General features: G+C 45.9%; 1 protein-coding gene across 1 annotated transcript in view; it reads right to left on the bottom strand.

Moving 5' to 3' along the window:
• Positions 1-22,032, bottom strand: part of LOC148539144 (receptor-type tyrosine-protein phosphatase eta-like) — a 40,418-nt gene that overhangs the window by 5,429 nt on the left and 12,957 nt on the right. The window contains exons 6-13 of the mRNA XM_088451796.1: positions 21,610-21,645; positions 19,308-19,334; positions 18,541-18,628; positions 16,877-16,967; positions 10,663-10,736; positions 8,700-8,834; positions 4,891-5,010; positions 28-188 (exon numbers count right to left, since the gene is read on the bottom strand). Coding sequence (XP_088307922.1) covers positions 28-188; positions 4,891-5,010; positions 8,700-8,834; positions 10,663-10,736; positions 16,877-16,967; positions 18,541-18,628; positions 19,308-19,334; positions 21,610-21,645 — 732 coding nt within the window. The remainder of the gene's footprint in view (positions 1-27; positions 189-4,890; positions 5,011-8,699; positions 8,835-10,662; positions 10,737-16,876; positions 16,968-18,540; positions 18,629-19,307; positions 19,335-21,609; positions 21,646-22,032) is intronic.

The raw sequence follows: 22,032 nt of genomic DNA, 5'->3' as shown, positions 1-22,032 counted from the left end.
TTATTGGAGCAGACCAAAGATACCTACCTGCAATGCACCAGAGTAGGAGATGAAGGAGAATTCTCTTTTCTATGCTGTAGGACCAGGTTTACAAACTGAATCAGGACAACTCGCTCATTCAGGACCCCATTCTCAGTCCATGCCATAAAATGGAATTGCTGTACTTGGCGACTTTCATTTTTCTTAACCTTAATTAGGGAAACAAGTGGCATTAGGTATAAGCATTACACATAGTGCTACATTTACTAAATGCACAATGAAAGTCGCCACCGTGTGGTCCCGCACAGTTAATTACCAATCTACTATTGCATTAATGGTAGGAAAGTAGGGATGGCCATCTACCATCGATGATTAGAAACAATCAATGGTCATCCGACGATAGCCGAGGGTTTTACCATCATTGGCGAGGATAGCGATTTCCTGGCAGACATGGTAGCCGGGGGCCTGAAGTTTTATTTTGACGTTTGCACTGTCTGCAGCACAGAGCTACTAGGCTGTCAGCCAGTAGCCCTGCGTCGCGGTGCCACCACAGGCTCCAAGTCCCGCAGCTTACATTTCAATTCAACACATCATTGTGACAGTCAGTGTGTAACTAACATGTGCCGGGATGGTTAGGTCTAGAAGAAGATGCTTTACAGGCACTCTGACGTCACAACCACATGACCTGCGACCAATGGAGGAGGGGCAAGGTTTAGAATGGGGGGACAAAAGTGTTCGCTCGCCACGCTTCAGGCACGGTAGCTCACTTTAGGTAGCTCACTTTACTTGCCACAGGTTTATATTCCCCCTCTATGCCCACGTGGATAGTAACACTTGTAGCTGACCGGGCCTGCCGTAGCGGTCATGTGGTTGTGACATCAGCAACAACCGCGTTGGGATGGCCCGTCTAAGAGACTTGACACCGGCTAAGATCAGCTGTCAGCAGTCCAGCCCCGCCCCTGGCTCATTCACATACAGCAGAGTGGGCAGAGGGTGTAACAGCCAGACTCAGCCTTGTTCTGTGTGTTTAACCCTGCCTCTGGTTCCTGTGCCCCTGCCTCTGCTTCCTGTTCCCCTGCCTCTGGTTCCTGTACCCCTGGTTGATTTGACTTTTCAGTCTATTCAGACTTTATCACCTTCCTGAACACCTAGGTGTTCTTACAGTGAGTGCAGGTGTCTGTCCAAGCAGAGAGTAGGCACATACCTTAATGCGCACATGTGAGCCAACTAGGTACATGGGAGCCAAACAAAAATTATTGTGCTGCACATTGAGGGCCTATTGTGACCAACCTGCATCTGTATTACGAGCTGCACTTATCCCGCATCTAAAGACTTTGGCCTTGGAAAGGTGTATCCGAGGCAGTGACGCGCTAACGCAGTACACCCAGGTTATGCAGGTTACAGTATGTGTCTGCTCTTTGGAATGCATCTTAGTTTTAGTTACATGGCTCTTTAAGTTCATTAGCTTAGGACAAGGTATAATTTACATGAAGGTTATGATTGTTATACCTATAAATTTGCCAGATGTTAGATTGTACATATATTAAGATACATGCAACACAAAATAAAGGCGTGGAACAGAAGTGCGCAGGCAAATCTGTCTGCAGACTTCTCTTTATCCATATGCTAAAGGGACTTTTTTAAGTTTAGATCTAAATGATTCCTCGAGAGCCCATCATAAATAGTTCGATACTCCAGAAATCCAAATCCACCCAAATTTCGTGAATCCGGACAGATCCGAGTCATGGTTCTGATCTCCTGAAGAGATCCGGATAAATCATAGTCATGGTTCTGATCTTCCTGCAGTTCGGAATTCGGATTTTAAATCATAATTTCGGGTTTTGGTTTCCAAAAATGTAATTATTTAAGATGGTTTTTAAAAACTTTTTATCAACTTATTTAAAAAAAAAAAAAAAAAAGCCAGATCCAAAAAACGAGGGTCAGCGCACATGTCCTCAGTATGACTTATGTAAAAATCTTCCTACTAACTTGTGACATGCCAATTCCTGCAGTTTTCTCTGCACAGCTTAATAAATTACTTTGTCCCTTATTACCTAATGATGGCTTTTATGTCCCAAAAATCTACAGACACAAACATGGTGCATTTGTTGTATATTGTATACTAGCGACCCGCCCCGGCTTCTCACGTGAGAAATTTTTAATTTGCGGCGATAGTCTTTTTAAACCAAGGGCTTCTAATATTGCCTTGTAGACGACCTTTGCAATTTTTCTTCCTGTGGTCTACATGAAAAGATTAGATTTAATTTTGATGTGACACGCAACAGGGCCACGTAGAGTTGTACATGAGAAAAACACTTCGGTCAGCTCCAGCCACGTCTGTCCCTGTGCTGTATTTATGGTCATGTCAAAGCAGCCTCTTACCGGGAATTGGACTCATTTGAAATTAAAGAATCGTTTTTTCACATAAAATGAAAAAGGAACGGCAATAAAAAGGAAAAGCTGAACTTTTGTATCAGTAAACAGGGCTTACATGAATGTTTCTGGAGAAACCGGATAAAACTTATCAATCTCTACATGGGACTCAGTGTGATTTCAAATCCTGACAGCAGCATCCCGGCAGCAGTGAAAATCCTGTTCGTCCCAAGGTAAGTATTTCCTACCCTAATCTACCCCCTAACCCTCCCTTAGGGGTGCCTAACCTCCCCCCCCAAGTGCCTAACCCCACTCCCCCCTTCCCTGCCGCCTAAACCTAAGTCCCCCGGGTGGGTGCCTATCCCTAACCTCCTCTGATAAGGAAAAGGCTATTGTCATGCCTTGGCAAAAGACAAAAAAAATCCACTTCTTATGTGTGGAACTATTTCTACCCAAATCTGGACAACAATTCTCATGTCATCTGTTCCCTTTGTAAAGTGAGGGTAGGAAACATAGCTATCTAAGAATCTCCTTCCTGTTACATCACCTGCAGCGCATCCATCCAAAAAGTTTTTGTTTTGTGTTGACTCATCTGCATCACCAGTGGGTCTTTTGGCAAAGTTTTCTTTTTTCTCGGCAGATGCACTTGCTGGAGAAACTAATGGAGAAGCCATCGCTGCATCACGTGCCAACAGCTCTTTCCATCGCTTCAGATCTGTGTCCATTGGGAAGAAAGACACAACGTATGACTTTATCCTTATCTCTTAAATCTTGCATTTGCTCTGTTCAGCATGTCCACATATCCGTGGTTAAGTGGACAGTGGGTACAACGCCATTTTGGAGGCCACTAATTAAGGTTTTAATTTCTTTTCTAGTGAAGTCGAATCTTGATGGGATTTGGTATCAGGAACACAGGACCTCAATTAACTGTCTGTCTAGAACCCACTGCATTATTGGTGGATATTGGACGCACATCTAATACCAGCATAGATGTTATGGCGTCAGTTATCAAGCCGCCACACTGCTAATGCGGTGCAAAGCGAAAGCTGGGCCATCATTCTGGGATCGGCCCGGATTGGCTCCTGCGTCCATGACCTTCTTCTGTGAACGCTGCTCCGATGCCAATGGTAGCGTTTCACATGTTTCTGGTTCTAGTGAGGGTTCCTGTATTCAGTCATCTAGGTGGCGCGGTCCGCATTTGTACTACCTGCCGCTCATGTCATCTTGGCGGCACGGTCTGCAGTCCTGCTCTCTGTGTCCAGAGTGCGCAATCCAGCATCCAGCAGCTTGTGTCAACCCGGCGGCACAGGTCGCACACCAGAGTATGCGATTTTGTGTACTGCCGCTAGTGTCATTCTGGCGGCACTAAGCGCACCTCAGTGTCCTGTGTACACAGACTTGTGTACTGCCGCTAGTGTCATTCCAGCGGCACTAAGCGCACCTCAGCATCCTGTGTACGCAATCTTGTGTACTATCGCTAGTGTCATCCCGGCGGCACTAAGCGCATCTCAGCGTCATCTTGTCAAGTCTATCAGCCCTCAAGGCTGCTACACAGCCCAAAAGCTGCAACTCTGCCCAGAGACTGATATTTCAAGCCAAGGTTTCCCAGTCCTCAAGGCTGCCACTCAGCTCAGAGGCTGCTACCGGCCCAAAGGCTGCATCTCATCTTACTGGCCCACAGGCCACAGACAGCCAAGTCACTTCCAGGCCTCAAGGCTGCTGCACTGCCTGAAGGCCACATCACGTCCTACGGGCTCACAGGCTTCCGCTACTCTAAATCTTATCAGCTGTTCCCGGACTATACCCTATCGTCATACCTGAGCCTTAACACTGGGTGACTGCTGTCATACTTGCTCCCCCTTGCCAATGATTGTTTAACAGTCAATTGTTTTTTAAAGTACTACTAGTAGTCTTCCTGGTCCCCTTCTGGGATGAAAATCCACTCCCAGCAGCAGCAGGCATATCGCTCAAGGATTCTTCTGGGTCAAGGACTTGAAAAAAGGGGAACATAGCATCTGGGAATGGTGGCCGATCTTCACGGCACCCATGTTCACGTCATTGTAGGGGCGTGCCCAGCACTCTCCGAGTTGCTGGGCTGCCCCCCAGGCTCCCTCTAACACTGTAATGTCCCCTAACACAGCATTTATTCTTCCACTGCTTTCTATGTGGGACAGTGGTTTCTGCTTCCCTCACAGCCAGCCATCGGATGGGCATCGGAAAGCTGCATCTGATGGCTGGCAATGATCAAATTCCCGCTAATCGATGAGAAAAGTACTTCCATCAAAATGGAAACATCAATGATTGCTAGCCATCGGCTTCCGATGTCCATCCCTAATGGAAAGTGCCCCAGTTGGTAATTTGTGTTGGCCCCAGTGGGAATGGGGTCATGGCCACACTGCTGATAATGAGGAAGACATGGAACAATAATACAGTAATAACCAATAGAAATCCCTTTTAAACAACCATAGTTCTCATCCCATACAGGCTGATAACCACTCAGTATCAGCTGCTACTAATATGAGACAATCCCGTACTCACATTTGTCATCATGAAGTCTCTGATCGCCCAATCACGGAGGACGTTCTCTGATATCAGAGTCACTATTATGTCCCCAAACGTCTTGCCTTCCCTGGAGGGCCAATACTTTGTGCTTTGCACCTAAAATTATACATTATTCAGTGGTATCGTGAGTGAGTCTTATTAATAAACAGAATAATTCATGTTTCATTGCTGGAAGCGGGTGATATGGTGCCAGCAACAGTGTCAGAGACTGTACACGGGTAACATAATGTAAGATGCTCTGCAGAACAGTAACTAGAGATGAGCAGTTTGGATTTGACATCTTTCCGCCACGAGAGATCCAAGAGGTCCATGAAAGATGACATTTTGCCTCATTTTCAGATCCGAACTTGCGTAAAGTTAGCGAAAAGAACAGAGTCAAATCCGAATCGATTTTAAATCGCATGCAAAGCCGATGTTCACGCGATTGGCCAATGTTATAAGTACTGTGCATGCGTCTGCATCTTTTCACATAGTTTAGCAATTATTTGCAACCACGCATGACCGAAAAGTTCTGGAAACCTGTGCGACGCATGCGTTACAAAGCGTTCGCACAAAGGCGCTGTTGCGATCGGGACAGATGGTATCAGAAATGGGGCGGCAAAGTGATGGGCGGTGACTGGGAGGTGAACACAAAAAAGCCTGTCCCATGAGCATGTTAGGGGAGGGTTGCCGGCGTGTCAGTGATAGCGGCTGCGTCCTTAAACGCCGCAGCCAGTAGAGGCCACGTGCAGATGAAATCTGGCGAGACTGTGACTGGTCGGACCAGAACCCAGGCTGCGTGCTGTGCGTGCAGGGCAGAGCAGCTGAGTCAGACGCCCCAAGGAGCCGTTTATACTGCCTCAGCGTTTCATCTGGGCGGGCGGCCGTGGACATGGAGCAGAGCAGTCAGCCTGAGAGCTGAAAGGAAGGTAGCCCGCTGTCTGTGTGTGTGTGTGTGTGTGTGTGTGTGTATATGTAATATATATATAATATATATATATATATGTGTGTGTGTGTAATATAAATATATGTGTGTGTGTATATGTAATATATATATATATATATATATATATATATATGTGTGTGTGTGTGTGTGTGTGTAATATATGTATATATATATATGAATTATAAATAATATAGCTGGTCAAAAGAGTGTAACTCTCCGGGCTTAAGGAAATTCACATACAAACAGCAGTCAAGTGGTAAATATATATATATATATGTGCAAATTAAATAAACCAATGAACATCAAGCAGCCAGAAGCTTGTAATCTTAGATATATATATAGATAGATTTTAGATCTATCTAAATGCATGAGTCAAGCAGAAAGAAAATAGCCACTCCTAAATCCAAGTTAAATATAACATTACAGAATGTATTAGTGTATAGTACATGATACTGTATAGAATGTATTACTGTATAGAATGTATTAGTGTACAGAACATGACACTGTATAGAGGTGATGCAGTCAGGAAACCGACGGTTGAAATGCCGACCGCCAGCTTCCCGACTGTGTAATCCCGACAGGGCACAAATGATAGGTGTCGAAATCCCGACTCCTATCATTATCCCTATACCGGGAGCACGACGCTTGGCATACCGACCAAAGGTAAGGCGGCGTGGACAGCTGCAGGGGGAGGGTTGGGTTAGGGGCTCCCGGGGGAGACTTAGGATTCAGCACCCCCCCGGGAGGGTTAGGCTAGGGGAAGGGGGGTTAGGTTTAGGCACCCCCAGGGGAGGTTAGGGTTAGGCACCCCCCTGGGAGACTTAGGTTTAGGCTGCGGGGACGGGGAGTTAGGTTTAGACACTTAGGGAGGTTTCAGGGTTTGGCACTATGGGGGGCGGGTTAGGCACCCCTAAGGGAGGGTTAGGGTTATGGGAGGGAAAGGGTTAGGGATAGTTACCATACTTACCGATTGTGATTTTCAGTGCCAGTGGTGTTGGTCTTGCGGCGTCGGGATTTGAACCGCCGGACATAGGTCTGGCGGTCATCCATACCGATCCCGTATAGTGTATTACTGTACAGAATGTATTAGTGTACAGAACATGATACTGTATAGAATGTATTAGTGTACAGAACATGATACTGTAGAGTGTATTACTGTATAGAATGTATTAGTGTACAGAACATGATACTGTAGAGTGTATTACTGTATAGAATGTATTAGTGTACAGAACATGATACTGTAGAGTGTATTACTGTATAGAATGTATTAGTGTACAGAACATGATACTGTATAGAATGTATTAGTGTACAGAACATGATACTGTATAGAATGTATTACTGTACATAATGTATTAATGTACAGAACATGATACTGTATAGAATGTATTAGTGTACAGAACATGATACTGTATAGAATGTATTAGTGTACAGAACATGATACTGTAGAGTGTATTACTGTATAGAATGTATTAGTGTACAGAACATGATACTGTATAGAATGTATTACTGTATAGAATGTATTAGTGTACAGAACATGATACTATATAGAATGTATTATGGTACAGAATGTATTAGTGTACAGAACATGATACTGTATAGAATGTATTATGGTACAGAATGTTAGTGTACAGAACATGATACTATATAGAATGTATTACTGTATAGAACATGATACTGTATAGGGTGTATTACTGTATAGAATGTATTAGTGTACAGAACATGATACTGTATAGAATGTATTACTGTACATAATGTATTAATGTACAGAACATGATACTGTATAGAATGTATTAGTGTACAGAACATGATACTGTATAGAATGTATTACTGTATAGAACATGATACTGTATAGGGTGTATTACTGTATAGAATGTATTAGTGTACAGAACATGATACTGTATAGAATGTATTACTGTACATAATGTATTAATGTACAGAACATGATACTGTATAGAATGTATTAGTGTACAGAACATGATAATGTAGAGTGTATTACTGTATAGAATGTATTAGTGTACAGAACATGATACTGTATAGAATGTATTACTGTATAGAATGTATTAGTGTACAGAACATGATACTATATAGAATGTATTATGGTACAGAATGTATTAGTGTACAGAACATGATACTGTATAGAATGTATTATGGTACAGAATGTTAGTGTACAGAACATGATACTATATAGAATGTATTAGTGTACAGAACATGATAATGTATAGAGTGTATTACTGTACAGAATGTATTAGTGTACAGAACATAATGTATAGAGTGTATTAGTGTACAGAATGTATTACTGTATAGAATGTATTAGTGTACAGAACATGATACTATACAGTATAGAGTGTATTACTGTATAGAATGTATTAGTGTACAGAACATGATACTGTATAGAATGTATTACAGGTTGAGTCTCCCATATCCAAAATGCTTGGGACCAGGGGTATTTTGGATATCGGAATATTCCGTATTTTGGAATAATTGCATACCATATTAGGTATAGGGCCCAAATCTAAACACAGAATGCATTTATGATTTATATACACCTTATACACACAGCCTGAAGGTAATTTTATACAATATTTTCAATAATTTTGTGGCTCAAACAAAGTTTGTGTACATACATGAAATTTAATTATGTGTCATATACACCTTATGCACACAGCCTATAGGTCAATTTATACTTTATTTTTAATAATTTTGTGCCTTAAACAAAGTTTGTGTGCATTGAACCATCAAAAATCAAAGTTTTCACCATCTCAGTCATGCTAAAAATATTCCGTATTTCGGAATATTTGTATAATGGATATTCAACCTGTACTGTACAGAACATGATACTGTACAGACTTTATTACTGCACCTTGCTATTTTCTAGGCAGTTGGACAGCATGGCAATAGTGTTTATGCGTTTCTCCCAGATCATGCACCAGAAGACATTCACTGTTCCCGGCAAAGGGTTCTGACCAGCAATAAATTCCTTTTTAGTTCTGTACCCCTGAAACGCAACAATAAAATATAATATAGCATAACCTATAGAATGGTAAATACTACTATTTCCAATCATAAGAAACATTGCTATTTCTTACATTTTATACTATACACTTTGGCTGTTTTAGGTATTATTGACATTGGAATTATCATCTACCTTTTATCATCATCCAGACTCATTCATCAATCACCACAGTCCTCCATCGATTATCATCACCCATGGTTAGTCATCTATATAGTTATTATGCAGTATCCTACAGTATATTATTCATCCAGGCTATTATTTATGGTTATCTGCTTCCACCCTTGTTTATAATAATCCCCCCTGAGCTATCATCATCGATACTCCGTCATCATATATTGTTAATGATCATTCGTGATGTTATTGTTATATATAAATGGCATGCATTCATTTTTTGTGACATGCAAAAGATTGTTGACTTTTCCTATTAATGAATAAATAGACCATAAAAACTGAAAAAATAGATTTTGTATTTCTCTTACCAGAATTTTAAAAAGGGGGAAGTGGGTTGTGTCAGGGGACAGGATCTCAAGCAGAGGCGACTAGAAGGTGGGCGGGGAATGTACTGTTTACCCGGGACAAGGCCTGTCTGGGGAACACGGGTCAGTCAGAGAGGTAGAGCAACGCCCCATTTTCAGACGCACATTCTTAACAATGCGCAATATGCCAAGCGTAGGCACAGCCATTATTGGCCAGGCGCCATCTCTAGCACCGGGCCCCGTCTGATCCCATGTGAGGGGACAGGGTGCCAGGAAAGAGAGGACAGGATGGGAGAGTAGAAGGAGAGGGATTTTTATCCACCCACCCTGCTCACATGTATATGATTTTTATTTATACAACTATTCATATACTCCCCTAACTCCAATGCATTGGACGGTGCATCCTCTTAGTCACTACCACTGATTGCAGGGGGAGCGGAGCGTAGAGGGGGATCCTCCTGATGCCACAGTGAGTAAGGTGATAATAGTGTAGGATGTAGATACTGTATATACTTGAATATAGCGGATGCTGATAGGTTCATCTTCATAATAACTCCTTCCTCATTCATAATGCTTTGCAATGTTGTCCTTTTTAATCCTCATTATTATAATCCATCCTCACATATCATATATTACCCATACTCCCAACCATGCTGTTATATCTCATTATCATCTCTCCTCATTATTATAATCCATCCTCACATATATTATTACCCATACTCCCAAGCATGCTGTTATATCTCATTATCATCATCTCTCCTCATTATTATAATCCATCCTCACATATCATATTATTACTCATACTCCCAACCATGCTGTTATATCTCATTATCATCATCTCTCCTCATTATTATAATCCATCCTCACATATCATATTATTACTCATACTCCCAACCATGCTGTGTTATCTCATTATCATCATCTCTCCTCATTATTATAATCCATCCTCACACATCATATTATTACCCATACTCCCAAGCATGCTGTTATATCTCATTATCATCATCTCTCCTCATTATTATAATCCATCCTCACATATATTATTACCCATACTCCTAACCATGCTGTTATATCTCATTATCATCATCTCTCCTAATTATTATAATCCATCCTCACATATCATATTATTACCCATACTCCTCCCAACCATGCTGTTATATCTCATTATCATCATCTCATTCATTATAATCCATCCTCACATATCATATTATTGCCCATACTCCCAACCATGCTGTTATATCTCATTATCATCATCTCTCCTCATTATTATAATCCATCCTCGATCACCCCGCCAGCTCCATCGTTCATCCTCAGTGGTCATACACAGTACTTACAGGAATGTAGCTGGCATTAATGTATCCCATGATAGAGTTTTGAAAGGTTGACAGTCTGACACGAGTTTTATTATCTACAATGTAATGGAGCAATAGTGATTATTAAAAGAACCAGCATAGCATAGATAATAATGCATTAATAATAAGCAGTCTTATCATAGGGCTGTCTGCTCAACTACAGGAAGGTGGTGTACACAAAGAAACACAGGATAACGGCACAAATCTGACTACAGGAACTGTCAGGTATGTAATCAAGAATGTCACTAATAGCCTATATATAAAAAGACATGTATACCTTTACATGTTATTTAATTAATTTTCAATGTAAATGGCAAAAGTCGCAGCTGAATTATAATGTGACAGAAGTCATGTAGCTGCAGCTGTTCCCTAGTGTCCCAGTAAATGTAGCTGCAGCTGTTCCCTAGTGTCCCAGTAAATGTAGCTGCAGCTGTTCCCTAGTGTCCCAGTAAATGTAGCTGCAGCTGTTCCCTAGTGTCCCAGTAAATGTAGCTGCAGCTGTTCCCGTGTGTCCCAGTAAATGTAGCTGCAGCTGTTCCCGTGTGTCCCAGTAAATGTAGCTGCAGCTCATACCGTGTGTCCCAGTAAATGTAGCTGCAGCTGTACCCGTGTGTCCCAGTAAATGTAGCTGCAGCTGTTCCCGTGTGTCCCAGTAAATGTAGCTGCAGCTGTTCCCGTGTGTCCCAGTAAATGTAGCTGCAGCTGTTCCCTAGTGTCCCAGTAAATGTAGCTGCAGCTGTTCCCGTGTGTCCCAGTAAATGTAGCTGCAGCTGTTCCCTAGTGTCCCAGTAAATGTAGCTGCAGCTGTACCCGTGTGTCCCAGTAAATGTAGCTGCAGCTGTTCCCTAGTGTCCCAATAAATGTAGCTGCAGCTGTTCCCGTGTGTCCCAGTAAATGTAGCTGCAGCTATTCTCGTGTGTCCCAGTAAATGTAGCTGCAGCTGTTCCCGTGTGTCCCAGTAAATGTAGCTGCAGCTGTTCCCGTGTGTCCCAGTAAATGTAGCTGCAGCTGTTCCCTAGTGTCCCAGTAAATGTAGCTGCAGCTCATACCGTGTGTCCCAGTAAATGTAGCTGCAGCTGTACCCGTGTGTCCCAGTAAATGTAGCTGCAGCTGTTCCCGTGTGTCCCAGTAAATGTAGCTGCAGCTGTTCCCGTGTGTCCCAGTAAATGTAGCTGCAGCTGTTCCCTAGTGTCCCAGTAAATGTAGCTGCAGCTGTTCCCTAGTGTCCCAGTAAATGTAGCTGCAGCTGTTCCCTAGTGTCCCAGTAAATGTAGCTGCAGCTGTACCCGTGTGTCCCAGTAAATGTAGCTGCAGCTGTTCCCTAGTGTCCCAATAAATGTAGCTGCAGCTGTTCCCGTGTGTCCCAGTAAATGTAGCTGCAGCTATTCTCGTGTGTCCCAGTAAATGTAGCTGCAGCTGTTCCCGTGTGTCCCAGTAAATGTAGCTGCAGCTGTTCCCGTGTGTCCCAGTAAATGTAGCTGCAGCTGTTCCCTAGTGTCCCAGTAAATGTAGCTGCAGCTCATACCGTGTGTCCCAGTAAATGTAGCTGCAGCTGTACCCGTGTGTCCCAGTAAATGTAGCTGCAGCTGTTCCCGTGTGTCCCAGTAAATGTAGCTGCAGCTGTTCCCGTGTGTCCCAGTAAATGTAGCTGCAGCTGTTCCCTAGTGTCCCAGTAAATGTAGCTGCAGCTGTTCCCTAGTGTCCCAGTAAATGTAGCTGCAGCTGTTCCCTAGTGTCCCAGTAAATGTAGCTGCAGCTGTACCCGTGTGTCCCAGTAAATGTAGCTGCAGCTGTTCCCTAGTGTCCCAATAAATGTAGCTGCAGCTGTTCCCGTGTGTCCCAGTAAATGTAGCTGCAGCTATTCTCGTGTGTCCCAGTAAATGTAGCTGCAGCTGTTCCCGTGTGTCCCAGTAAATGTAGCTGCAGCTGTTCCCGTGTGTCCCAGTAAATGTAGCTGCAGCTGTTCCCTAGTGTCCCAGTAAATGTAGCTGCAGCTCATACCGTGTGTCCCAGTAAATGTAGCTGCAGCTGTACCCGTGTGTCCCAGTAAATGTAGCTGCAGCTGTTCCCGTGTGTCCCAGTAAATGTAGCTGCAGCTGTTCCCGTGTGTCCCAGTAAATGTAGCTGCAGCTGTTCCCGTGTGTCCCAGTAAATGTAGCTGCAGCTGTTCCCGTGTGTCCCAGTAAATGTAGCTGCAGCTGTTCCCGTGTGTCCCAGTAAATGTAGCTGCAGCTGTTCCCTAGTGTCCCAGTAAATGTAGCTGCAGCTGTTCCCTCATGTCCCAGTAAATGTAGCTGCAGCTGTTCCCTAGTGTCCCAGTAAATGTAGCTGCAGCTGTTCCCTCATGTCCCAGTAAATGTAGCTGCAGCTGTACCCGTGTGTCCAAGTAAATGTAGCTGCAGCTGTTCCCGTGTGTCCCAGTAAATGTAGCTGCAGCTGTTCCCTAGTGTCCCAGTAAATGTAGCTGCAGCTGTTCCCTAGTGTCCCAGTAAATGTAGCTGCAGCTGTTCCCTAGTGTCCCTGTAAATGTAGCTGCAGCTGTACCCGTGTGTCCCAGTAAATGTAGCTGCAGCTGTTCCCGTGTGTCCCAGTAAATGTAGCTGCAGCTGTTCCCGTGTGTCCCAGTAAATGTAGCTGCAGCTGTTCCCTAGTGTCCCAGTAAATGTAGCTGCAGCTCATACCGTGTGTCCCAGTAAATGTAGCTGCAGCTGTACCCGTGTGTCCCAGTAAATGTAGCTGCAGCTGTTCCCGTGTGTCCCAGTAAATGTAGCTGCAGCTGTTCCCGTGTGTCCCAGTAAATGTAGCTGCAGCTGTTCCCGTGTGTCCCAGTAAATGTAGCTGCAGCTGTTCCCGTGTGTCCCAGTAAATGTAGCTGCAGCTGTTCCCGTGTGTCCCAGTAAATGTAGCTGCTGCTCATACTGTGTGTCCCAGTAAATGTAGCTGCAGCTGTTCCCGTGTGTCCCAGTAAATGTAGCTGCAGCTGTTCCCGTGTGTCCCAGTAAATGTAGCTGCAGCTGTTCCCGTGTGTCCCAGTAAATGTAGCTGCAGCTGTTCCCGTGTGTCCCAGTAAATGTAGCTGCAGCTGTTCCCGTGTGTCCCAGTAAATGTAGCTGCAGCTGTTCCCGTGTGTCCCAGTAAATGTAGCTGCAGCTGTTCCCGTGTGTCCCAGTAAATGTAGCTGCAGCTGTTCCCTAGTGTCCCAGTAAATGTAGCTGCAGCTGTTCCCGTGTGTCCCAGTAAATGTAGCTGCAGCTGTTCCCGTGTGTCCCAGTAAATGTAGCTGCAGCTGTTCCCGTGTGTCCCAGTAAATGTAGCTGCAGCTGTTCCCGTGTGGCCCAGTAAATGTAGCTGCAGCTGTTCCCGTGTGTCCCAATAAATGTAGCTGCAGCTGTTCCCGTGTGTCCCAGTAAATGTAGCTGCAGCTGTTCCCGTGTGCCCCAGTAAATGTAGCTGCAGCTGTTCCCGTGTGTCCCAGTAAATGTAGCTGCAGCTGTTCCCTAGTGTCCCAGTAAATGTAGCTGCAGCTGTTCCCTAGTGTCCCAGTAAATGTAGCTGCAGCTGTTCCCGTGTGTCCCAGTAAATGTAGCTGCAGCTGTTCCCGTGTGTCCCAGTAAATGTAGCTGCAGCTGTTCCCTAGTGTCCCAGTAAATGTAGCTGCAGCTGTTCCCGTGTGTCCCAGTAAATGTAGCTGCAGCTGTTCCCTCGTTTCCCAGTAAATGTAGCTGCAGCTGTTCCCGTGTGTCCCAGTAAATGTAGCTGCAGCTGTTCCCGTGTGTCCCAGTAAATGTAGCTGCAGCTGTTCCCGTGTGTCCCAGTAAATGTAGCTGCAGCTGTTCCCGTGTGTCCCAGTAAATGTAGCTGCAGCTGTTCCCTAGTGTCCCAGTAAATGTAGCTGCAGCTGTTCCCGTGTGTCCCAGTAAATGTAGCTGCAGCTGTTCCCGTGTGTCCCAGTAAATGTAGCTGCAGCTGTTCCCGTGTGTCCCAGTAAATGTAGCTGCAGCTGTTCCCGTGTGTCCCAGTAAATGTAGCTGCAGCTGTTCCCGTGTGTCCCAGTAAATGTAGCTGCAGCTGTTCCCGTGTGTCCCAGTAAATGTAGCTGCAGCTGTTCCCGTGTGTCCCAGTAAATGTAGCTGCAGCTGTTCCCGTGTGTCCCAGTAAATGTAGCTGCAGCTGTTCCCTCGTGTCCCAGTAAATGTAGCTGCAGCTGTTCCCTCGTGTCCCAGTAAATGTAGCTGCAGCTGTTCCCTCGTGTCCCAGTAAATGTAGCTGCAGCTGTTCCCTCGTGTCCCAGTAAATGTAGCTGCAGCTGTTCCCGTGTGTCCCAGTAAATGTAGCTGCAGCTGTTCCCGTGTGTCCCAGTAAATGTAGCTGCAGCTGTTCCCGTGTGTCCCATTAAATGTAGCTGCAGCTGTTCCCGTGTGTCCCAGTAAATGTAGCTGCAGCTGTTCCCGTGTGTCCCAGTAAATGTAGCTGCAGCTGTTCCCTAGTGTCCCAGTAAATGTAGCTGCAGCTATTCCCTAGTGTCCCAGTAAATGTAGCTGCAGCTGTTCCCGTGTGTCCCAGTAAATGTAGCTGCAGCTGTTCCCGTGTGTCCCAGTAAATGTAGCTGCAGCTGTTCCCGTGTGTCCCAGTAAATGTAGCTGCAGCTGTTCCCTAGTGTCTCAGTAAATGTAGCTGCAGCTATTCCCGTGTGTCCCAGTAAATGTAGCTGCAGCTGTTCCCGTGTGTCCCAGTAAATGTAGCTGCAGCTGTTCCCGTGTGTCCCAGTAAATGTAGCTGCAGCTGTTCCCGTGTGTCCCAGTAAATGTAGCTGCAGCTGTTCCCGTGTGCCCCAGTAAATGTAGCTGCAGCTGTTCCCGTGTGTCCCAGTAAATGTAGCTGCAGCTGTTCCCGTGTGTCCCAGTAAATGTAGCTGCAGCTGTTCCCGTGTGTCCCAGTAAATGTAGCTGCAGCTGTTCCCGTGTGTCCCAGTAAATGTAGCTGCAGCTGTTCCCGTGTGTCCCAGTAAATGTAGCTGCAGCTGTTCCCGTGTGTCCCAGTAAATGTAGCTGCAGCTGTTCCCGTGTGTCCCAGTAAATGTAGCTGCAGCTGTTCCCTCGTTTCCCAGTAAATGTAGCTGCAGCTGTTCCCGTGTGTCCCAGTAAATGTAGCTGCAGCTGTTCCCGTGTGTCCCAGTAAATGTAGCTGCAGCTGTTCCCGTGTGTCCCAGTAAATGTAGCTGCAGCTGTTCCCTAGTGTCCCAGTAAATGTAGCTGCAGCTGTTCCCGTGTGTCCCAGTAAATGTAGCTGCAGCTGTTCCCGTGTGTCCCAGTAAATGTAGCTGCAGCTGTTCCCGTGTGTCCCAGTAAATGTAGCTGCAGCTGTTCCCGTGTGTCCCAGTAAATGTAGCTGCAGCTGTTCCCGTGTGTCCCAGTAAATGTAGCTGCAGCTGTTCCCGTGTGTCCCAGTAAATGTAGCTGCAGCTGTTCCCGTGTGTCCCAGTAAATGTAGCTGCAGCTGTTCCCTCGTGTCCCAGTAAATGTAGCTGCAGCTGTTCCCTCGTGTCCCAGTAAATGTAGCTGCAGCTGTTCCCGTGTGTCCCAGTAAATGTAGCTGCAGCTGTTCCCGTGTGTCCCAGTAAATGTAGCTGCAGCTGTTCCCGTGTGTCCCATTAAATGTAGCTGCAGCTGTTCCCGTGTGTCCCATTAAATGTAGCTGCAGCTGTTCCCGTGTGTCCCAGTAAATGTAGCTGCAGCTGTTCCCGTGTGTCCCAGTAAATGTAGCTGCAGCTGTTCCCGTGTGTCCCAGTAAATGTAGCTGCAGCTGTTCCCGTGTGTCCCAGTAAATGTAGCTGCAGCTGTTCCCGTGTGTCCCAGTAAATGTAGCTGCAGCTGTTCCCTCGTGTCCCAGTAAATGTAGCTGCAGCTGTTCCCTCGTGTCCCAGTAAATGTAGCTGCAGCTGTTCCCTCGTGTCCCAGTAAATGAAGCTGCAGCTGTTCCCTCGTGTCCCAGTAAATGTAGCTGCAGCTGTTCCCTCGTGTCCCAGTAAATGTAGCTGCAGCTGTTCCCTAGTGTCCCAGTAAATGTAGCTGCAGCTGTTCCCGTGTGTCCCAGTAAATGTAGCTGCAGCTGTTCCCGTGTGTCCCAGTAAATGTAGCTGCAGCTATTCCCTAGTGTCCCAGTAAATGACTGTGCATTGGGAGTATCATTCACTTACATGGACAGACGCCATTTGTTTGGTTCTTTCCTGCGTTAGCTGGATGCAGAGCTAAGGAGGACGACTGTGAAATGCCGACATCCTGCAGACTCTGAGTAGAAAATAATTACATTAAGGCCACATTATGTAACTTCCTAAATATAGAATCTATACTGATTAAACTTTTTGACTAATTAATATATGTTTAGAGACTAAGGGCCTGATTCAAAGATATACAATAACCCAATGGTTAGCGCAAATCTCCAACGGTTTATGGTCTCGCTTGGAGACCCCACACCCCCAGCCATAGCTTGATTGACAGGCTGTGACGTTTGGGGGGCCCCTGTTTTCCAGGATGGAAGAAGCCAGGCTCTGCATTGGTGGACGCAGATTTCCTGGCCTCGCAGCTGCCAGGACCTGGCCAGGCTGTGGTAAGCTTCAGCTAACGCAGCCTGGCCAAAGGAGCAACCATCCCGATGCCCGACCATCGGTCGCGTTGGTGATCCCAGGCTGCAGCGCTGGGATCGCAGTTGCAGTAAGGAGGTATCTGTTTCCTAGAGACACCTCCTGATGCATTTGAGATGGACGGAATTGCACAGATGCTTGTGTGCTGCTCTGCTATTCCGTCCATCTCTAAATCAGGACTTAAACTAAAAATAATGTAATGTAAGCAGTGTTATAGGACAGTTTTATAGGTGTTATACAGCCAGTGTAAGCATTAGGTGGAGCTAGGCAGTTGCCTAGGGCGCCAGTGGTTGGAGGGTGCCTATAACACTGAATGAGTGGCAGAATATAACTAATCCAGTGTTTTTAATCCCCTACACGGACCCCCTGGATCTGACATCAAGGATAAGCAGCCAGCAGATACCTATGTGTGATGCTGCTGGCAGTTGTTTCTCCATGTCTCTGATACGCTGGGAATGTGGCGCTGGGCTATGATGTCACAGCCCAGCGCCACACTTTTATTCTCTTGAGGAGAGAATGCAGCCCCCACCTCTCTCCTACTAAGGAAAGTAGTAGGGATGGGGGCGCAATGTAAGGGTAGGGCACCATTTCCAACAGGAAGTCAGACCTGGAATATAGGGCCATGTTCAGCAGCGATCACAAATGCAACTGCATACACAGATCGAGCGTTTGCTCAGTACTGCGCATGCACCGCACTGCACATGTGCGCTACAATCGCACTGCGATCACGCATACACATAGGAATCCATGGCAGAGTGAGTGACAGGTCGTGAGCGTTTGGGGGTGGTGATGGGGGCGTGATTGGAGAAACGCAGCAGTACCTGTCCGTTTGAATGCCGCTGCATTGGCGTGCATAAACTGGCCACTGCGATTGCATACGCAGCCTGAGAGCCCTCTGCGTGCGAGGAGACTTGCAGATTCTGCGACGGGTCAGACCTGCTGTAATTGTGCGTGTTGGGCCGATGTGCTTCGATGGTAACGATGACTGCGAGGTATTACGGATGCAGCAGTGGACGTCTCTATGCTGGCTGAGCGGTGGCAGATATTAGCATATTTTTTGCAGCTGCATTGCGTGCGATTACGCAGCTGCGCACGCAAGTGCGATCAGTACTGAATCAGACCCATAGTGTTGTATTTGGTTATAAAAGCTTAATTTAATGTACATAAAAAAGACGTGGTTGGATTATCTATGAGTGGGTCACACTTGGTTCCGTACATACTTCATACTCATGGATGAAGCCTTTGTAGTTATCCGCTGTCAGTGTGTGAAACATTCCCTCATAGTCCTCTCTCCTCACAGCTCGTTTCCTGGAAGGTGTAATAGAAATGTTTAATTACAGCCATTTCTCAGATGTCCAAAATAGAACTAAAAAGTGCATATCGTATATTACACTAAGGGACATTCTATTTATATAGTGACCGTATGTCTTTACCCAGGGCCTGATTCACGCACGCAGCGCTATTCTGCATATACGCACGCAGCGCAGTTACTAATATCAGCAATGAAATGTAAATGTTTGCATTCGCACTGCGAACGCAGCCTAACATAAGGGCGCCCACTTCCCATTGTCTCACATCCGTAATACTCATCCAAATAGCGAAACCATCGAACCCATACACACACTTGCACAAGCCCAGACCTTACTCAGAAATTGCTAACTTCCAAGTACGCTATGGCAGCTGAAGCTGCGTATGGTATTGCAGTGGCTAATTTATGCACGCTCATGCAACGGCGTTTGCCCGACCACCCCCCGAATCGCCACCCACAAACGGCACTTCCTGTCAATCACTCTGCTATGGGTCTGCGTAGCCTCTGTGATCGCAGTCCCATACGTAATTGCTAGTTTGCGCACTGCAATGCATACGTATGCGCAGAATGCAACACTCGGCTGATTGCGTGCGTATAAGCAACTGCGATCCCTGCTGAATCAGGCCCTATATATGATCACGTGTTTGTATGTACATAAGAGAGATGACCACCACGTACCTCCTCCGAGAGTCACTGTCAGGAGTGCTGCAAAAAATAAGAAATCCTGGTGTCAGTGTAGGGAACCATAGAGCCAATCTAAGGGTGAGATTCAGGTACGTATGAGGTTACGTCAGAGCCTCCTGGATGTGCGGAGGCACACATTGAGGCAATTACGTGAGGGAATCCTTGCTGGCATCTCTATGTAATAATAAAGGTTTCCTTCCCTGATAACCTGCATTATGGACCTGATTCAGACCCGCTCACAAGCATATAGTGCTCGCAAGCGGGTCGATGGTGTGCCATTGCACATGCGCGAGCTCCAGAGCTAGCGCAAAAAGCACTCGCTCCGGCGCTCGCATCCAAAAGGGGCGGCTGCCGATGTTGATCGACAGCTCGCCCCGTGTGGTAGGCGGGGAGGGGGAGTGGCTAGGCAAACGGAGGCTTTCCTGCAGGAACAAGCCCGATGGTCTTGATCATCGCGACCATCACCTGGCCGCTCGCATAAGCTGTGGGTGGTAACCCACAGCTATGCGAGCGGCCAAGAGACCGCAACTAAAAAAAGAAGGGCCGCCTTTTGCGAGCGCCTCTGAATCAGCCAATTGAATCTCCTATTCAATGTTACACAATTCGGCCTTCTGGGAGCTATTTCCGCTTCCAATGTTCCACTGTATAACGCATCTGTAGAAACACTTCTCTGGAAGCTCGGCTCAGTGTTTGGTGCCACCATGGTGTTCCGTCTGTGCACAGGTTAGGTGCCGCGCTACCCCCTCCCTTGTTTATTAGGACATAATCATTGCTGTGTGTGTTATTAATATAATGGTGTACAGTGATTATGTCTCTAGGGAATCTTGTCACCTTTATTATTTCCTGAAAATAAAGGGCCTAGGCTGACAATCGGTAATTATATGGTTGCTTTCATGTATTTTTTCACTTCACATTACAAACCAGTCAGTACAGGAATGGTTTCTCTGTATCACCAGGCCCTATAGCAAAATTTCAGCGAGGACCAGACATTGACTCTCCAGTTTCTTGAGCCCCATCTTTCTTCTCCAGGCCCGGTAACAGTGGGAGACTAGGGGCACAGCTGTACTGGGCCCTGAGGCTCTAGGGGGCCCCAGATGGGCCCATAGATGAACCTAGCTGTAACTGTTGCCTGTGCTGCTACAGTGATCAGCAGAGATTGGGAGCTGCTGTAGCTTTATTGCATCGGCAGTGCAATAAATGGGGCTGGAGAGACACTGTGGGGACAGAATGGGTCTGGAGATGGAGAGTCAGAAGGAGGCTAGAGCTGGAGAGACAGAAAGGAGCTGGAGAGACACGGCGGAATGATGCTGGAGAGACACGAGGGATGAGGCTGGAGAGACACGAGGGATGAGGCTGAAGAGAACTGTGTGGAAGTGGCTGGAGATTTTCTACAACTGGCAGGATTAGAAAGAAACTGCTCGGGGGAGGTCATCTTCATTCTAAAAAAACATTACTGATACAAATGGTATCAAATTAGAAAATACAGTTTAATAATATAAAATTGTTTAATTATGGAAGTTCACATTTTGCCCTGCAATAAAACTTCTGTTTCTATGTATTATCTGGTTGATCCTCTGCTATATGATGATGACATTGGTTATATCCCTATGCTTACATGCGTTTTCCGGAAGTCGCCATCTTTTCTCTGTGAGGAACAATTTCTTCAAAGGTTTCCCATTGCAGAGAAACTACATATACGTAAGGTAGACTCTCAAATGCCTGACCTGTACCTGCCAGGGAACTGGGGATGGGGGGCTCCTAAAAAAAAATAAATGGGTGTACTGGGACTCATGATGTCTATTGCCAGTCCTGTTCTTCTCAGAAAAAGAGTGAGGGCATCGTCTGGGCATGTACTGGACCTTGCCTGTTTGGAAGAGGCCACCCACTCCGCTCTCCTGTGTGCAGCATAGGGGCTTCAGGATGGTGACCTGGCATTGATGGACCACTGCCCCTTGGCAGCTGCGCCTCCAGCAGTACCGGTACTTCTGCCACAGTGTATAAACGTACAGGTGCTTGTCTCCCACGCTCATCAGCTCACTCGTGCCAAAATACGCTACCGTAGGATTCTGATGAACCAATTGGCTATTCTAACTGCAACCACCAACCACTAGGATTATTTGAGAGCAGATTAAACATTCTAGGAGACAGTTATGAAGGCGCCTCTACCGGTCATGGTGCAGGTAGCGGTGATGTTGACCATATGAGCAATATCAGTTTCTTCAGTTACCTGTAGTTTTTAGAAATGTGCCCCTCTGAGTTATTATTACACCCACATATCACAGCCCTGCACACTTACCCTGTAGAGAAAGCCTCTCCTTTTTGTCTACTCTGTCTGTAAAAAAAAACAACACATTAAGCATTGATGAACAATAAACATATATAAATATAGAATATGGTTATATCTCCAATGCTCCTTATTCTAATGATCACCTGCAGATCAGTAATAATATCACAATAGTAGGGAGTATTTCTGAAAACTGTTCTACACGTAACATGTATTAAAAGGTGGTGTTGCCTACTGCCACCAATTATGTACCAGATATGAATCACCAAGCTGTTCAGTGACCATACGGCCTCCTGGGCAACTTCTCCCCCTTGTCTGGCCGACCATCTGTGCTGCTTCTGCCAGAGCCATAACAGGGCACAATTGCGCCCTGTGCCGGCCCTGCCCCCTGAGCATGCTGTCACGCACATGATGTCATTACACCATGCAGAAGGG

Source organism: Taudactylus pleione, unplaced genomic scaffold, assembly GCF_031769625.1.
Source record: "Taudactylus pleione unplaced genomic scaffold, aTauple2 ptg000027l, whole genome shotgun sequence".
NCBI lineage: Eukaryota > Metazoa > Chordata > Amphibia > Anura > Myobatrachidae > Taudactylus > Taudactylus pleione.
This window is presented reverse-complemented; position numbering and strand designations above follow the sequence as displayed.